This window comes from Somniosus microcephalus, chromosome 1 (genome assembly GCF_052327205.1).
Source record: "Somniosus microcephalus isolate GS21.2 chromosome 1, FLI_Smic_1.0, whole genome shotgun sequence".
Taxonomy (NCBI): domain Eukaryota; kingdom Metazoa; phylum Chordata; class Chondrichthyes; order Squaliformes; family Somniosidae; genus Somniosus; species Somniosus microcephalus.
This window is the reverse complement of record NC_140987.1, coordinates 83,256,022-83,275,528: the sequence shown is the minus strand read 5'-3', so window position 1 is coordinate 83,275,528 and position 19,507 is coordinate 83,256,022. Positions and strand designations below refer to the sequence as shown.

General features: G+C 40.7%; 1 protein-coding gene across 2 annotated transcripts in view; it reads right to left on the bottom strand.

Annotated features, from left to right (window-relative positions):
* Window positions 1–1,208: 1,208 nt before the first annotated feature.
* Window positions 1,209–19,507, bottom strand: part of LOC147124205 (tudor domain-containing protein 7-like) — a 67,373-nt gene continuing 49,074 nt past the window's right edge. For both annotated transcript variants that reach the window (XM_085983860.1, XM_085983863.1), the window contains 6 exons: window positions 17,239–17,325; window positions 11,618–11,752; window positions 9,317–9,427; window positions 8,714–9,210; window positions 4,724–4,884; window positions 1,209–1,773 (listed from right to left, as the gene is read on the bottom strand). In XM_085983860.1, coding sequence (XP_085839986.1) covers window positions 1,553–1,773; window positions 4,724–4,884; window positions 8,714–9,210; window positions 9,317–9,427; window positions 11,618–11,752; window positions 17,239–17,325 — 1,212 coding nt within the window. In that variant the 3' untranslated portion in view covers window positions 1,209–1,552. The remainder of the gene's footprint in view (window positions 1,774–4,723; window positions 4,885–8,713; window positions 9,211–9,316; window positions 9,428–11,617; window positions 11,753–17,238; window positions 17,326–19,507) is intronic.

The following is a 19,507-nucleotide window of genomic DNA, read 5'->3' as shown; positions in this document are numbered from 1 at the left end:
ATTTGAACACCACATCTATCAGGAATTTGAACTCTAAAACCAAAGCATCCTCAATAGGCATATTTTTTCCTGAGAAAAAACTCAAACCAAAGGCTATAGACAACAGGAACAGTTTACCTACCCAGTGAATCGAATGTGAAAATGTCCACTTCTGTGTAAAATGTAGGGCTCATCCCCTTGCTGATAGCTGTCACCATCAGGGAAGGCAGTAATTGGTTGGGAATCTTGGAGCACATAAGGGAATCTAATTCATAAGCTTGTTAGTAGCTTGCAAGGCGGCTGGTAAATCCTCTCGCCATAAAGTCTCTGGAAACTGATCTGAAGTTATCAGTTTTGTCCTGTTGAGTGGATTCTGATGATGATTACAGATCCCTTCAGAAACATGCAAAGCTCTTAGTTGTAAGGGCAAAATTACTACAGAGGACTGCCAGTACAGTCATGTTTAGCCTTACCCAATTCTATTTAGTCAACACTACAGTTCTTGAGTAAACTCTAGAATTTTAATTAGATACTGAGGCCACCTTGGAATATTTCTCATCAGGCATTTCCCACGTTAGGATGCATCTCCGTGGTGGGTTTATGTCATCTCAAGTGTCCTGGTTTAGAGTAGTCATGTTGATTTTTCAGGATCCTCCGTTGCCTTCTGCTGTAATGAAAATCTTTGTGTGAGATCTCAGCAGAATACTTGTACTGTATATAGCAGTAGGCTATACTGTAGATTTCTAGAGTATAGGCCAATAGCAACAGAACTCTCCAAGGTTTCAGATGTTTCCATTACCTATTTAGCATCTGCATCAACACCCAGTTCATCAGATTTGGGTGGGAAATGGAACATTTGTGGCTATACCCCTGCTCATTGGAGGCAAGGCTGCTTCTCTAGTTTGAAGACAAAATTATAGGACAAAATTGTAACAGAACACACCTGTGCAATGCACAAATTAAAAGGATATTTTTAATTCGCCAAGTTAGAGTTGCCTTTCAGTTTCACCTCAGTGAAAATGGGTGTCAATGAAAGACTGAATCCTTGAGGAATGGAAGACTATAGTCTACTCTTCATTCATTTTTTATAGCACTAAAGTCCTGCTTTACTGTCTTATTTACATTCAAATTATTGGAAAATTCAATTCTGGTGCTAAAGTGAATCAGTAGACGGTACTTGAACTGCAGTCTACGGTTAAACCTTGCGCAAGTATACAAATAACCAGGAGGATGATTAATTAGTTTATTATTCCTACGCAACCCTTCACTTCTAATACATGGCCAATGGCAAAGGCAAGTGGCAAATCAATAGCACATTTTCAATAAACAAATTTCTTCAGTAATCCAAACATTGGTAAGTGAACAAACACAAGTCATTCTGTTAAGTATTTTTTACAGAAACAAAAGCATGAGGCTTTCAACTCTATAGCATCACTAACATACCATTCCCAAGTTACTGTATCTCAAAACCTTGTAAATAACAGCAAACTAGATTATGTATTGTGCTCTCATTTCAGTTATTGCTAATGGTCAGAAACTAAAGTTACTTTGAAAATGTTAAGGTAAACAATGATTATGCAACTTTTGACAGCACTACAAGATACTCTGTCAGCAGATCATGTATCCAGACATCTGTATCAGGGAGGGACGTGTCCACCAAGTAAGTCACCACTTTTCGATCCCAGGGATATGCACTCCCATGAACTGTCTGTATTTGGGCCACTAGCGGCTTTCTCTCAACATGGTTACGGAAAACTATCGATGCTTCCTCTGACCACTGTTCACATTTCACGCCTGAAAAATACACGTCGTTAAAAATGACAAACATTCATTAGAATCAGTTCAAATTTATTAAGGTTTTCAGAATTACTGCAAAAAATAAAAAATCTATTTTATAGACAAAATATAGGATAAGCCAGAGATATATAAAACCTAGGCCTTTTCATTGTTAACCTTATAAGCTTAAAATAATTCTCATCATAAACCAATTTCTTGCTTGTTCTGCAAAAATTCAGCCTTTTCCAAAGAAGCAACACAAAAATAACACTGCATACCAAGCAGTTCATGTCTGTTGGACTATATCTTCCAATTTCTCCCTTCCCCCTCTGACAGAGCAAATCTGTAGCACATACTCCAGAGAAAGTGGTCATTGCTCATGCCAGAGTCTAGATAGAGTGTCATGATATTCAATTCTGGAGGGCATCACAGCTGATCATGGCCTATGATTTTGAGCAGGAAACCTGGTTGATTTCCCCCTTCCTTCCCAGAGGTACTGAGGTAAATGTCCCAACTCTTGTACCAGCTGAGATCAGCTAATACAGCTCAAACCAGGAATTGCTCCTGGGACCTGGAAGAACATGCAAACTGATTTCATTTTCCAGTGTGATTTGCATTTTCCCAAATTTCATGTTGTACAAGTGTATAGGAAAAAGATTCCTGTCCTAAATGTGAATACTGGGGTACAATTCCACAAGTATTACCAGGCTTCCAGTACTTTGTCCCATGTGTCCATTTCTCTTATCTGGGCTTAGAGAGTTGGTGCCGAGAGGCTATTATAGTGCTTCACAGCTAGCCCTAGTCGTATCCGCACCAAAGTCTAAACCTATAAACATTCAAAGGGAAAATTTGTGGATGGGGAAGCTGAGGCCCTGCAGAGAAGCTATAAGAGCAGCTGTCAGCAATATTTTGTATATGTGTAAGGAGTATTCCATGTGACAGCCTTGTGAATCATATCAATTGGAACCTCATTGAGATACCCAACTGAGGAAGCAACCATTGAATGACCTTTAACCGACATTCTTCTTTGCAACACAGCAGCAGCGTAGAATACACTCAAACACCCATCCAGCTATCTGCTGCTTGATCGTCTGTTTGACTTGAGGATTTTCACCACAGAAAACTATTAACTGCCCAGACTTCTGAAATTACTTCATACAAAAGCATAAATTGAAAGATCCAAGCCCAAAAGCCATGGGCCATTAAAATGCCCCTTTATAAACTCCATCAGAGTAATATTTTATGTCCAAATGTAGTTGCTCAATAGATGTTTGGACCTAGTATGTACTGCACACATTTTTGGGAGGATGAGAGACAATATAAACTAAATGGTACAATTCTAAAGGGGGTGCAGGAACAGAGACCTTGGGATTCACATACACAAATCTGATAGTTATTAAAAAGCTATATGGGATCCTTGGCTTTAAAAATAGGCATAGGATACAAAAGTAAGAAAGCTTTACTTAACCTTTATTGTCAGGCCTCAGCTGAAATAGTGTGTCTAATTCTGGGCATCACATTTTAGGAAGGATGTCAAGGCCTTGGGAGAGGGTGCAGGAGATTTACTAGGGATCAGAAACTTCAGTTATGTGGAGAGACTAAAGAAGCTGGAATTGTTCTCCTTAGAGCAGAGCAGGTTAAGGAGAGATTTAATTATGAGGGGTTTTGATAGCGTTAATGAGAAAGTGTTTCTACTGGTGGGTGGATTAGTAACCAGAGGACACAGATTTAAGAGCATTGGCAAAAGAACTGGTTTTTTTTTTTTTACACTAGTTGTTGTGATCTGGAATACACTGCCTGAAAGGGTGGTGGAAGCAGATTCAATAGTAACTTTCAAAAGGGAATTGGATATCTATTTGAAAAGGAAACATTTGCAGGGCTATGGGGAAAGAGCAGGGGAGTAAGACTAATAGGATAGCTCTTTCAAAGAGCTGGAAAAGGCATGATGGGCCGAATGGCCTCCTTCAGTGCTCTATGATTCTATAATTGAAAGCATAAGAGTCTGGCCAATAGCAGTTCAGACCAGCTATTGCCCAGTTATTTGCTCCCTGAATTTCAGAGAATCCTTCAATGTACTGCTGAAAGGTTTCAAATAAAAGAACATCGCCCAAATGGAGATCTTATGGAAAAATATAGCAAATACAATTTCAAATTTGTCACTCCCAGTCTTTTACAAATGTCCATAGTGGCACTTGCAAATTATGGAATTCATCAGCATTAGTCAAAAAAATGGAGTCAGTTGACAAAAAGAATAAGGAGACCTAGGAATGATCTCAAGACATCACTCATCAGGTTCAGAGGACATCAACTATGAGTGAAGCCTAAGCAATTTTTAAAGCCTTTAAATAAGGTTATTGTCCTAAAGTCACTCCCACATATCACCTTTTTTTCCTTAAAAAAAAAGCAGCAGAAAATAGATATGTTAAGGTAGTAGGTGGTATGGAGAGCCAGGACAACTCCTGATATAATTACTGTAGGGTTATGGAGTGATAATCTCCATTCATTATTAGAACAATTCACCTACATTAGGCTAGTTGCATTTTGATCACAGATGGCAATGTGTGTGTTTAATAGAGAAGTAGTTACTAAAGTATTACCAATTTTATTTTCTGATGGACATATGTCAATAGGTTTTCTGGCTTCATATATACATAGCATATAAAACTTTTAGTATATAATAACAAGCTTAATTCAAAACTGATTTAAAAAAATCAGGAACTGGATTATTTTAAACTATTTTTAAATTCATTGAAATCAAGAAATGGAGGATATGCACACAATGCAAATAGCTCATTGTGCATTCTCAATTCTCATCCTGAAATGTGTCCAGGAAAAGGTAACTTTTCTGAAACTGCTTTCAATTTAAACCGATATCAGTACTGATGATCAATTTAATAAAGTGGTGTATTTTTGCAGCATTATAAGACAGCCACTGTACCATAGCTGCATTTAGGCTTGGTTAACTCACCTGCTAACTGTGCTGTGATGGCTTGGAAAGGCAACTGACGGAATTGCTGCACCAGAGTCTGAACCTTCCTACAGCTCACGAGTTCATGCCGACCATAATCCAATTGATACACAGACACCAAACCATTTGTAAGAATCCCTTTCACCAATACACGGTACCACCTAGAATTATAAAATATATTCACCAACAAATTTACAAACACAAATAAGTTATTTATGGAAACAGAAATGGTTCCCAAAATTTTGATGCACACTAGGGTTGCCAACCCTCCAGGATTGCCCTGGAGTCCTGAGGAATTAATGCTTAATCTCCTGGACATTGTTGCGAGCAAACCAAGAGAAAAATCATAGGGGGCATTAAAAACACAACACTTTCACTTACTAGTTATAAAAAATATTATAGATGGGAACAAAGGCTGTTTGACTGGGTGGGGCAGTTGGAGGCAGTCATCTGATGAAATCTCCAGGAATACATCCAATCAGAGTTGGCAACCCAAATACACACTAACTAGAATATGAATATTGCAATGTGGATTTAAATTACAATAATACAGTAGCAGTAGAGGTACTACAATTGGACTCAGCACGGCTGGGTGAGGTGAGAGCAGTAAAGAAAGTGCCATCGCTCCTGCCCGAGCATTATCCACCTGTCCCTGCTGTTAGTGCACATGTGGACATTGGGTGAGGGCAGGATTGGGCTTGGCTATGAAGCCTGCCGACGCTCACTTTAGTGGCTCGCATGAATAATGGTCACTTAGCGAGATACCTGGGGAAGCCAAGCATAATACCACAGAAAGGAGTCAACGCCTTCAAGAGGGGAGGGAAGAACAGATAGGAGAAAAGTTGGCTTAAAAATGGCCACTTTAATAAGTTTTTGAATTAACAAGCAAATTGTATGCAACAGCGTTAATACATTGAGCAGCTCGAGTTAGTGTTTGTAAAATACGCCTTGCACCACCTACTGGATAAAAATAGCAACTTGTAGACAAATGCTAATGTCTTTCAAGTACTGGGCATGTCACCAGAAATGAAATGGTTTAGTTACCAAACTTTGTGGCTTTTTTACTTTTATGGGACAAGCCAGTTCTCAAAAATTAAATGTTTTTTCCCTGCAATTTTCTCCCCTCTTCTATGTGAGAGCCTAGATAGCAAATGTTGGCAATTGGGAATCCCCTTCACATCCACATCCAATACTGTCCTCACCCTAGTGTCACATGTACACTTCCCAGCAGGGGTCACTTGGTAGCTGTCAGGGGCATGAACTTGGTCTGAGTTTCTCCTTTCTTAGCCTAGGAGCACTGATGTCAACTGTAGTGCCCCACTATTGCCCTAGCTGAGACCAGCTAACAGATTAAGGACTGTACCTGGTAGTTTCCTGGCTTCTATGGGTCTAGTTTCACATTGAATGTGCATTTAATAACTGAAGTGGGAAGGGGTACTAAAAAATTTAAATTTTAATTATGACATCAGAGGAAGGTGATGTGACATCACATCAACAGCAACACTTTTGAAGGCAGGATGGTCCTAATTGAATCATTACCTATCCTTCTCTACTTACTCTGTCTTGCTAACCTCTGCTCATTTACTCTGTTGGTCTATCATTCATTCCTTCAATGTTTAGCCCAGTTATGGTTCCCTCTTCACCACTGTAACTTTGATCTCTCTCATCTCCAGGCTGCCCGCTCTGATTTCAGCCTCATCTCCCATCAATAGGAATTTTAGACAGAGGCAAGTAAAAGGAATCATTTTCTTACCCTTGCATCCAGTCTCTAGTTTTTCCTCCACTGACTTTTTTTTTAACACCATAACTTCAGGGTTCCATGAGGGAGCCCTGTGTACATCCATTTTAATTGAGCAGATTTACAATGATGAGGTTGGCAGCCGTCTGTTCCACATCTGTGTGAACAAGGTTATACTTATGATCTGTTCAATTTTCTGAGGCAGATTTTTTCCCTCCAGTTCCTGGTGAGTATTTCTATCTCTTAAATACTCAGCGAGGATGGGAGGGGAAAAACCTCTGTCCATCTTAGTCCTGTGGAATTAGTGTGCGCTGCAAGACAACTTCCTTGGACTGTCCTCATAGTGCATTCTCCCCTTTAAATGGGGCTACAGAGATTCTCAGAGGCCCTAAAATTGTTTAAAATAAGATGCTTAACTGATATAGAGGCCAGGATATGTAGGGGTAAGCACACAATATTCAATGCACTTATGCCAAAGCCCCCAAATTTTAACTTATTTTTCTGGTCAGTTTTCTCCCTTTCTGAAGGTGTTGACTCCTTGCTGGGATATAACTCACAGGTCTCCTTCAGTACCTTGTCCAAGTGCATCATTATTCACGTGAGCTTTGACGATGAGTGCTATTTGCCCAGAGCCAAGCCTAATCATGTTCTTACCAGAATCTCACATCCAGCAGGAGCTGGAATTCAGGATGAATTTCTCCTCCCTAATTCAAAGATGCAGAGACCAATTGTAATACCCTCATTGCTGTTCCAGAGATCATCAATTAATTAATAAGCACAGACCAGAGATTGAACCTGGGACCTTGTTGGTCTGCATGGCTCAGCTACTTACTGAACCATTGCAGGACCCCCAAAAATCAGTTTCAATGGTTCCTTACTTAGATTATTGAAGAAGTATAAAGTAAGCGTGAAAACCTGGTTTCAGTTGATTTACACCATTTGACCTGATGGATCTGACAGGCCAATCTTGACAGATGTTCAATACGTTTGATGTTCAATAGGGTCACCATCAGTTCTTAAGCCACAAAAGCTCTAACTTTAGGGTATAAGGTCTGGATCCAAATAAACGACCACCTCAATCTAGATCAGGAATTGGATCCTATCCAATAGATTGTCATCATCTTGCCTGATGCAGTATTGAACCAGTGCCAGACCAAAACCATTGGTATGGCAATGTCTGTACTGTCAATATTATATGGATAATAAGTAGTCCCAGTCACACAAAGGTTGACACAAAGGTTGGTCCAAAGTGCTTTGCAGCTAGTGAATTACTCTTGATGTGCTGTCCCTGTTAGAGGCGATCACAGTGGCCAATTTGCTTACAGCAAGGTCCCGCAAACAGCAAATAAAATAAATGACTGGTTAAACTGTTTGTGGTGGTATTGCTTGAGGGAGGAATGTTAGCCAGAACACTGGGGAAACTCCCTGCTGCTCTTCAAATAGTGCCATGGGATCTTTTACAGTCACCTGAATAGGCAGATGAGGCCTCAGTTTAATGTCTCAACTGAAGCTGGGCACCTCCAACAAAGCAGCACTTCACTCAAGTGTTAGCCTAGATTATGTGGTCAAGTCCTGGAAGTGCAGCTCCAACCCATAGCCTTCGAACTCATAGGCAAGAGTGCTATGAACTGAGCCAAGCTAAGACTTCTTCACACATGATAATTGAGAATTTTTTTGTAACAAAGCACATTAATCTATGAGGCTACTCTTCAGAGGTGCCATTTATACTCTTTTGGTAGGCAGCTTACATCACACCTCTAGCTCCTTACTTTCACTTCCTTTTTAAACCAATCCTTTTGTCCCTTTAAGCAAAAATACCAAACCATCTTGTTACACAGACCAACACTAATGTGTGCATGTAAATTCAATATATGGTACTATTAGGATGTCTTATCAGCTGCTACACCATGCCACCGAAATAAATCCTAGGTATGTTTTGCACTTTTTAAAAAAAACCAATTCGGTATTTTATGCAAATTATTTGAAACTGTAACACGCAGAGTCATAGATAGCTTAGGAGCCCTTTGTCTTCCCTAAAAATGGTGCCCTTTTCTGGTATGGTAACTGAAAAATACAAGGAGCCTTTAAGCTGCAACAGTAAATGATGCATCAGATCTTATTCATTAAATAATTCAGAAAATGCTGGAGCATCTATCTGCAAATGGAGTGAGATACAGAACATCTGCATTTTTCATTTTAATACTGGTACTTTTCTTGGCTTGCAGTAAATACATTTAATCTAAAATACTTACTTGTTATCCAGCTGGGCAACAAATATTTTGTTCTTCTCTACTGGCACAGACTGCCACTCGGTACTGTTGTAATAGAGGACCATTTCTTCCATAAGAACCTCTAACTTGTACAGTTCCTGCCAGGGCTGGAGAACAAAGTGCCCTGGATGACAAGCTACTGAAATGAAGACATCCATGTGCTCCCCAGGCTGTGGCAAAACAAATGGAGATGGAAGTGCATTGTGTACAATGTGTGGGGCAACCATTTTGATTGGTGCAATACCAAAGTCCTTGACTGGGCTTTTTGTGTCAAACTCTGATGCGATATTTGCATCACCTTTATTGCTTGGAAAGCTAGTAGTAGAACTCCGTTCGACACTCAGGTAAACATCCTTCCGGTGCTTCCACAGGTCTGCATTTGTTATTTTATGATTGATGCTACGCTCCGGATTGGGGAAATTTTTTGAAGTAAACAAGTAAATATGAACTAGGCCTTTGGTCTCGTCAACTTTCACAATCTGGAAAAGGTCAAAATCAAACAATCACAACCGTATCTTTAAGACCAAAATCACAGATTTTAAATGAAAAGGCAGCCCTTCAGCAACACATTTATCCTACATTTACCTTAATGCTGCAATCGGAGCAGTTTAACACAGTGTCTCTAAGCCACAGTACTGCATCCGGTGTCCACATGCCAATATTAAACGTGAGGTCAGCCAAGCAGCACTTTATGGCCTAAAAGAAATAATGAACACAATCAAATTCTAAAATATAACTGGTCACATCTACAAACATCAGATTTCTGTCCCTGATCGCTATCTAATGATCTCTCCTGAAAGATGTTTTTGGGAAACTCAGGTGAAGGCATGATCAAACTCAGCTGTTTTGACTTCTAAGGTGCAATAACCTGCTAGGCTCACTGCCACACGAAGAATGTCCACTTGGGTGAGGTCCCAGAGGGCTGCCAGGGTCTGTAAAACTATACCACAGCATGAGGCAGTGCCTCAGTTAGAGGGGGGGGGGGGGTGGGGAGAAGGACAAAGTGTACTAGGGGCTACATGCAGATACATGATGCCTGCAGCCTCAATCTCCCCAGACAAACAATACATACATGTCTCATTAGTGGCACTTGCTTGCCATTTTATGTATTCTTAAGACTCCTACAATGTATTTGAACCCACTGAAATGATTTTAACATAGAAAACTTATACTAATTATTGAGAAACAGCAGGAAAATACCTTGTGAATGAACAGCATTGTATTATTCCTGTAGTTGGGGAGCCCTTTGGCTTTAGTTCATTTGGAGCATTGCATTTATTTGAAACCCATTACCATATTTATTGAGTAAGAGAGAAATATCACTGCAAATTCATTTTAAAATCAAAGTTATCTGGGTAAGCACTTTAATCTTATCCATAACTACAATGATCTAGTTACGCAGATTTGTAAAAGGTGGTAAGTGATGTTCCACAAGGATCGGAGCTGGGACCACTGTTGTTCACTATTTACATAAACGATTTGGATTCAGGAATTATAAGTACAATTTCAAAATTTGCAGATGACAACAAATTGGGGAGGGGGTGTAGTTAATACAGAGGAGAACTGTGACAAAATACAGGAAGACATTAATAATCTTAGCGAATGGGCGTGTAATTGGCAAATAAACTTCAATATAGAGAAGTGTGAGGTGGTACATTTTGGCAAGAAGAATAAGGAGGTCACATACTCCTTAGAAAAGAAGTGCCTAAATCGGGTAGAAGAACAGAGAGATTGGGGGTGCAGGTACACAAATCACTAAAAGTAGCGACACAGGTTAATAAGGCCATAAAATATGCAAAAACAACATTGGGGTTCATTTCTAGAGGGATAGAATTGAAAAGCAGAGAAGTTATGTTACACTTGTATAGAACCTTAGTTAGACCACATTTGGAGTACTATGAGCAGTTCTGGTCTCCATATTATAAAAAGGATATAGAGGCACTGGAAAAGGTGCAAAAAACATTTACTAGAATGATACCAGAACTGAGAGGTTATACCTGCCAGGAAAGCTTGAACAGGTTGGGGCTCTTTTCTCTAGAAAAGAAGACTGAGGGGAGACCTGATAGAGGTCTTTAAGTTTATGAAAGGGTTAGATAGGGTAGACAGAGAAGATGGAGTTTAGAAGATTGAGAGGGGACCTCATAGAAGTGTATAAAATTCTGACAGGTCTAGACAGACTGGATGCAGAAGGAATGTTTCCCTTGGCGGGTGAGAACAGAACTAGAGGACATAATTTAAGGATAAGGGCTAAACCATTTAGGACAGAGATGAGGGGGAATTTCTTCACTCAGAGAGTGGTGAACCTGTGGAACTCATTGCCACAGAGGGCAGTGTACGCCAGCTCATTAAATATATTTAAGAGGGAATTAGATATATTTCTACGGGCAAAAGGGGTTAAGGGTTACGGAGAGAAGGCGGGGACGGGATACTGAATTAAAGGATCAGCCATGATCTCATCGAATGGCGGAGCAGGCACGAAGGGCCGAATGGCCTACTCCTGCTCCTATCTTCTATGTATCTATGTATCTATGTTTCCACTTGCAGGCGAAACCAGAACTAGGAGCTATAAATATTAAGATAGTCACTAATAAATCCAATAGGGAATTCAGAAGAAACTTCTTTACTCAAGAGTGGTTAGAATGTGGAGCTTGCTGCCACAAAGAGTGGTTGGGGTGAATACCATAGATGGATTTAAGGGGAACCTAGATAAGCACATGAAGGAGAAAGGAACAGAAGGATATGTTAATGGGGTTAGATGAAAAAGGGTGGGAGGAGGCTTATGTGGAGCATAGACACCGGCGTAGACCTGTTGGGCCGAATGGCCTGTTTCTATGCTGTAAAATACTTTGTAATGATAGCAAAAGTGCTTCATATAATCACCATTACCTGAGGTGGTATGGATACAGAGTCCTGAAGAAGTGGAGATGGAATTTCTCTTAGTTCTGACACTGCAACAGATGCAACTATTCCAGTGTCCAAGAATATAATATCCACAACTCGTGTACCATGCACATTCGTAATCTTAAAACACAAGGTGTATAAATTGTTAAAAAAATATCAGCATACAGAAACATACCATACATGAAAGACACTGCATCCTGCTGTGAATTTAAAAAAAATCTTTTTATTTGGTATATCCAGACAACCTTGTGTCAGCTGTGGCTCTGTGGGTAGCACACTTGCCTCTGCTTCAGAAGGTTGTGGGTTCAAATCCCACTCCAGGGACCTGAGCACAAATCTAGGCTGACACTCCAGTGCAGTGCTAAGGGAGTGCTGCACTGTCGGAGGTGCCGTCTTTCGGATGAGACGTTAAACCGAGGCCCTGTCTGCTCTCTCAGGTGGACATAAAAGATAACATGGCACTATTTCGAAGAGGAGCAGGGAGTTATCCTCAGTATGTAACTGAACCGACCAGGGGGCAAGCAACCTTAGATCTGGTCCTGTGTAACGAGACAGGATTAATTAAAAATGTCCGAGTAAAGGATCCCCTTGGAATCAGTGACCATAACATGGTTGAATTCCATGTTCAATTAGAGGGTGAGGAGGTTGTATCTCAAACAAGCGTGCTAAGCTTGAATAAAGGAGACTATGAAGGTATGAGAGCAGAATTGAGCAAAGTGGATTGGGAAAATAGATTAAAGGGTAAGACGATACATGATCAGTGGTGTACATTTAAGGAGTTATTTTACAACTTCCAAAAAAAGTATATTCCACTGAGAAGAAAAGGGTGTAAAAGAAAAGACAGCCATCCGTGGCTAAGTAAAGAAATTAAGGATAGTATTCGACTAAAAACAAGGGCATATAAGGTAGCCAAATCTAGTGGGAGGATAGAGGATTGGGAAAACTTTAAAAGACAGCAAAAAATAACAAAAAGATTGATTAAGAAAGGGAAGATAGATTATGAAAGTAAATTAGCAAAAAATATAAAAACAGATAGTAAGAGTTTTTATAGTTATATAAAAAGAAAAAGGGTGGCTAAAGTAAATGTTGGTCCCTTAGAGGATGAGGCCGGGAAATTAATGGTGGGAAATATGGAGATGGCAAAAACACTGAATGAATATTTTGTATCAGTCTTTACAGTAGAGGACACCAAGAATATCCCAACACTGGACAAGCGGGGGGCTATGGGGGGGGGGGGGGGGGGGGGAGGAGATAAACACGATCAAAATCACTAAGGAAGTGGTACTCAGTAAAATAATGGGACTCAAGGCGGATAAATCGCCTGGGCCTGATGGCTTGCATCCAAGGGTCTTGAGGGAAGTGGTGGTAGGGATTGTGGATGCATTGGTAATAATCTTCCAAAACTCCCTGGACTCAGCAAAGGTCCCAGCAGACTGGAAAACTGCTAATGTAACACCCTTATTTAAAAAGGGCAGTAGACAGAAGGCTGGAAACTATAGACCGGTTAGCCTAACATCTGTGGTAGGTAAAATTTTGGAGTCCATTATTAAGGAGACAGTAACAGGACATTTGGATAATCATAGTTTAATAAGACAAAGTCAGCATGGTTTTATGAAGGGGAAGTCATGTTTGACAAATTTGCTGGAGTTCTTTGAAGAAGAAACATACAGGGTGGATAAAGGTGAACCAGTGGACGTAGTGTATTTAGACTTCCAAAAGGCATTTGACAAGGTGCCACACAAAAGATTATTGCTTAAGATAAAAAATCACAGGATTGGGGGTAATATTCTGGCATGGATAGAGGATTGGCTATCTAACAGAAGGCAGAGAGTTGGGATAAATGGTTCATTCTCAGACTGGCAATCAGTAACCAGTGGTGTTCCGCAGGGGTCAGTGCTGGGTCCCCAACTCTTTACAATCTATATTAACGATTTGGAGGAGGGGACCGAGTGTAACATATCAAAGTTTGCAGATGATACTAAGATGGGAGGGAAAGTAGTGAGTGAGGAGGACATAAAAAACCTGCAAGGGGACATAGTCAGGCTAAGTAAGTGGGCAGAGACTTGGCAGATGGAATACAATACTGGAAAGTGTGAGGTTATGCACTTTGGCAGGAAAAATCGTAGAGCAAGTTATTATCTTAATGGCAAGAAACTGGAAAGTACTGAAGTACAAAGGGATCTGGGGGTCCTGGTGCACGAAACTCAAAAGGTTAGTATGCAGGTGCAGCAAGTGATTAAGAAGGCCAATGGAATGTTGGCTTTCATTGCTAGGGGGATAGAATATAAAAATAGGGAGGTATTGCTTCAGTTGTACAAGGTATTGGTGAGACCGCACCTGGAATACTGCATACAGTTTTGGTGTCCATACTTAAGAAAAGACATACTTGCTCTCGAGTCAGTACAAAGAAGGTTCACTCGGTTAATCCCGGGGATGAGGGGATGGACATATGAGGAGAGGCTGAGTAGATTGGGACTCTACTCATTGGAGTTCAGAAGAATGAGAGGCGATCTTATTGAAACATAAGATTGTGAAGGGGTTGGATGCGGGGAGGATGTTCCAGATGATGGGTGAAACTAGAACTAGGGGGCATAGTCTTAGAATAAGGGGCTGCTCTTTCAAAACTGAGATGAGGAGGAACTACTTCACTCAGAGGGTGGTAGGTCCATGGAATATGCTGCCCCAAAAAGCTGTCGAAGCTACATCATTACATAAATTTAAAACAGAAATAGACAGTTTCCTAGAAGAAAAGAGAATTAAGGGTTACGGGCAGGAATTTGGACATGAGTTTAGGTGCGGATCGGTCATGGCCCTGTGGGTAGCAGAGCGGGCCCAGGGGCCGTGTAGCCTGATCCTGCTCCTGTTTCGTGTGTCTAATTCTGTTAGATTCAGGAGATAGTCCTGTCAGTGGATTGGCGGTTAGGATCAGATCAGCCATGATCTTATTGAATGGCGGAGCAGGCTCGAGGGGCCAATTGGCCTACTCCTGCTCCTATTTCTGATGTTCTTATGTTTTTATGCTGGCCAATATTTATCCCTCAATCATAGAAACATAGAAGATAGGAGCAGGAGTAGGCCATTCGGCCCCTCGAGCCTGTTCTGCCATTTAATGAGATCATGGCTGATCATCCAAATTCAGTACCCTGTCCCTGCCTTCTCCCCATATCCCTTGATCCCTTTAGCCTTAAGCAATATATCCAACTCCTTGAGTATATTTAATGAATTGGCCTTAACTGCCTTCTGCGGTAGAGAATTCCACAGGTTCACTACTTTCTGGTTGAAGAAATTCCTCCTCATCTCAGTCCTAAATGGCTTACCCCTTATCCTTAGACTGTGACCCTTGGTTCTGGACTCCCTTGCCATCGGGAACATCCTTCCTGCATCTAGTCTGTCTAGTCCTGTTAGAATTTTATAAGTTTCAATGAGATTCCCTCTCATTCTTGTAAACTCTAGCGAATATAAGCCTAATCGACCCAATCTCTCCTCATACGTTATTCCTGCCATCCCAGGTATCAGTCTGGTGAATCTTCGCTGCACTCCCTCCATGGCAAGAACATCCTTCCTCAGATAAGGCGACCAAAACTGCACACAATACTCAAGGTGTGGTCTCACCTAGGCCCTGTACAACTGCAGCAAGACATCCTTGCTCCTGTACTTGAATCCTCTCGCTATGAAGGCCAACATACCATTTGCCTTAACCGCCTGCTGCACCTGCATGCTTACCTTCAACGACTGGTGCACAAGGACACCCAGGTCTCATTGCACTTCCCCTTTTCCCCAATCTATTGCCGTTCAGATAATAATCTGTCTTCCTGTTTTTGCCACCGAAGTGGATAATCAACATAACAAAAACAGATTATCTGATCATTATCACATTGCTCTTTGTGGGAGCTTGCTGTGCACAAATTGGCTGTCGCGTTTCCCACATTACAACAGTGACTACACGCCAAAAGTACTTCATTGGCTGTAAAGTACTTTGTGACGTCTGGTGGTCGTGAAAGGCGCTATATAAATGCAAGTCTTTCTTTCTTACCATCAAAATTACAAGTTATTATCTACATGTTTCTCTGTTGGATATTTTGATCTGCATTCTTTGACTATTAGCTGTTCAAAATGTCAGGTTGAATAGCAGCATCCTGTATACTGGGAAAGTTTTCCCTCTAACTTGGAATTTCCGCTCCCCCCCACCCCCCAGGCTTCCTGACTCTTGCTAGGATGTGGCTCCGCAGGCACTAACCACCCTCTAGTACTAAGGAACATGAGTAGGCCATTCATTTCTCAAGCCTGTTCCGCTACCAAGTGGTCATTCCTCTTTTGCAAGATATGATGGTGTCAGTCGGCAACTCAGCTGCAGAGCACCTTCCCATTCCCATTGTCAGCATTACTAGTCCTCTGATTTTCCTTCTCTGACAATGAAGAATTGCTTGGGTTCACAGCTTGGCAACTCCTACTGGTGGCACATGAGATTGGGAATCGAAAATAATGTACATCAATCACAAACCTGCATCATACTACTTTCTGGCAGTAAAATTAAGAAAGCTGATCCTACCATATAGAAGGCCCTTTTTTCCATTTAAGTACTGGGTGAATACAACCAACTTGTAATAAAGCAACAGAAAAAAACTGTAGGGTGTTTCTGGATAAACAAAATATGGGCCAAATGGCCTTCCACACCCATAATTAACTTGGGATCTATTTGAAACTTGAACTGGAAAGGAAATGAAGTTTGAAAGGCATCCTTCACTTCTCTGCCATTGAGCAATCTACTGATTACATTCTTGAATTTTATTTCCTATTTATGCCTGAGTCGATTCTAGTTTTGCAATAGTTAACTCAACTAATATTGTTTACAAGTCGGTTGGTAAGATCAATGTTTCAATACATCTTAGTTTATAACAGGTACTCCATCAGAGTGAGATACCAATTTTATCACAAATAATACTAAATCAAATATAGTCCTCCTGTATCACTGAAGGTTTATGATCAATATTGAGAAACTGTAGCTGAAGCTAAGGCATTGGGTCGTATTAATAGAACCATTCAGTATAATTACCATTTTGACACTTGTCAGACTGCATCTGGAGTACTGTGCCCACTTTTGGTCCCCCCACATGGGTGATATAGTGGCCTTGGAAAAGATCCAGAGGAGAGCTACAAAAATGATCCCTAGCTTAAAGAACCTCAGCGACTCAGATAGGCTCAAGGACCTCGGTCTATTTACTTTAGAGCAGAGTAGACTAAAAGGCGGCCTGATAGAGGCCTATAAAATAATTTTTAAAAAGGCCAGAGCTCCTGCTCGGTATCCAGTGATCCCTGCTAGAAGTGTACCTATGTACAGGCTCAAAATCCTCTGTAATGGGTCTTATGAATAAATAGCTTGTTAACACTCAACTGTCCAGGCTCATAAATGAAGGATGACACAAGGTAATGGAGATATATCAGCACTTGGGAGCTGTACCCCAGGACGAGTCACACTTGTAGAGAGAAGGGGTAAACATTTGAAAATGCCAATAAATAACTTCATCTCTATTTGCCAGTGGCAGAAGATTAAAAATACTGAAAAGAAAATCAGGGAACTAGATCCATTTTATTTGCACAGAACTTACCTCTACTCGAGCCCATTTCCCTCGCCATCGTGCTAAGCAGCGCTTACCACAGAAAGGTAATGAGACAAAATATTCTGATGTGATTTGCTGTAATTAAACAAGGATCATAAAAGTAAAGTGTGAATTTGTGATCTTGCAAGACTATTTGAATCGTGAGCTGTTATTTCATGTTATATACCGTGCAAATTGTGTAATAAATGTATCCATTAATTCACATTATATACAGTCCCCACCACTTGTAATTTAAATGATCAAAAAGTTGACATTAATTAAACATGGAAATGGACATAAAAATTGCTTCAAGAGAACCTGTGCCTTTGCATAGAAGAGGCACACTCTGGTTTAATATATGTGCTTGTTCATTTTCTGTAACTTTCTTCTCTAACAATGAATCCATGCATGTTTCTGCCTGAAATACTTACAAGCTGTAAGTGGCAACTTTGTAACTGACAATAAGAGTGATTGGAATTGGTTAGCGCCATTTGCCCAATTTAAACTTGGGCGGTTTAAGTGGTGAAGACTGTGCTACATAATTGGCCATCTAGCCTATGATTGCGTAGCCCAAACTGAACAAGATACTCTGTCTGTGGAACAGCCACTTCAGTAGGGTACATCCGGTCTGACAGAACAATGTACAAAAGGTATTGGCTGTTGGAGCACAGCACCACTGATGCATGTGAAAATGAGAAAAGCTAAAACCTAGACAGGGAGAGCAATTTCCGAGATGAATTTTCAGTATCAGTTTCCTTGGGTAGGGGACATGAGAGGTGCTCTCCCCTACAGGAAAGTGGAAAAGCTACAAATCAACTTTGGGCTAATCACGCATCTCCCAGTGGAATGGAGAAAACTAGTAGGGAACCTGTTTGCTCCTTTAGAAAGTTGGATGATTTGTAACAATAGGAAACTCTAGGAAGTTTGTAGGTTTTGATACAAATTATGCTGCTGTGGAGTGGTGGAGGAAATTGGTAGAGTCCAGCAGTTGGAAATTTTAGTGGAAGATAGCAGGTATGCATTTAAAAAAAGTAGCTCCTTGATGCTTTAGCACTGCCTGCTTACTCAGTTATATCGGCCAGATGATCCCAGTTTGATCCTGCATCTCTGCTGAGTTAGCCGTCAGCTAGGCAAGCAGTTAGTGTGCTACAATTAGCCTCATTCCCTCTGAGTCGAGGGGGACAGGAAAACAGAAGAAAAGGTCAGTCAGGATTCCCCCTTCGATCACTACCCAACATCTTTTTCTGTATATTGCTTGCTTGTGGACATCAGAATGAGGCTCAGCTGTGACACTTTCCACAGTCAAATAGCACGCTAACATTTGCTTTCTGAGCTCACACATTAAGAATGGCCACTTGGGTAAGGTACCCATGAAACTGTACCCCAGCAAGAGTTAACACATGGAGGTGGAGGAGACAATTGTGTGTGGAGGACACTGTAAACCCAGTGAAAGTGTCACCCTGGACTAGTCAGACTTTCCTTTTAGGTATTAAGGACTTGGGCAGATTGCAGTATATAATCTCATCTACAGTCTCAATTTTTGCAAAAATGTGTAGGTTTTTGAGTTATGGGGATTTGTTTTCCTAATTAAATCTATGTAAATTAGGTTTAGTGAAGATCATTCTTGTCTCTAAACTGGATATTTTTCACATGTGCATGTACCAGATACAGGTGTAAGTGAATTTTCAGGTTAAAAAAAGTTGATGGCCTATGCTGTTGAGCAAGAAGATAGTGCCAAAGGCACAGGAGTTTATATGAATAGAAGAGTTTTATTGGACCACAGTCTGGTCTTAGACCAGCTGTTTTCCCTTTGATTAGATCATCCCACAGACTAAGTTTGTACGGTTGTAACTTTTTTTTATATAATAAAGGAAATTAAAGTTTTTTTTTTCCCCGTACTTCAAATATACTTGTCCAATTATAGTGGATTAGGAAAAAAAAAAGATTTGATAAAAACATTTTCAAAATGGCTTTTAAATGTTCAGATTTCAAAAATGATTGAGATGGGCTATTTATTTGTCAGCGTGGCTCATTCAGTAGCACTGTCACCTCAATCAAAAGGTCATGGGCTCAAGCTCCACAACAGACTTGAGCACATCATTTAGGCAGACACATCAGTGCAGTATTGAGAGACTGCTGCCTTGTTGGAAGTGCTGCCTTTCAGATAAGACGTTAAAACAGAGGGCCCAACTGCTTACACAGAATTCAAAGGAGGGCAGGGGATTCTACTGGTCTCCTGGCCAACATTTCCCCCTGAACCAAAACCACCAAAAATATA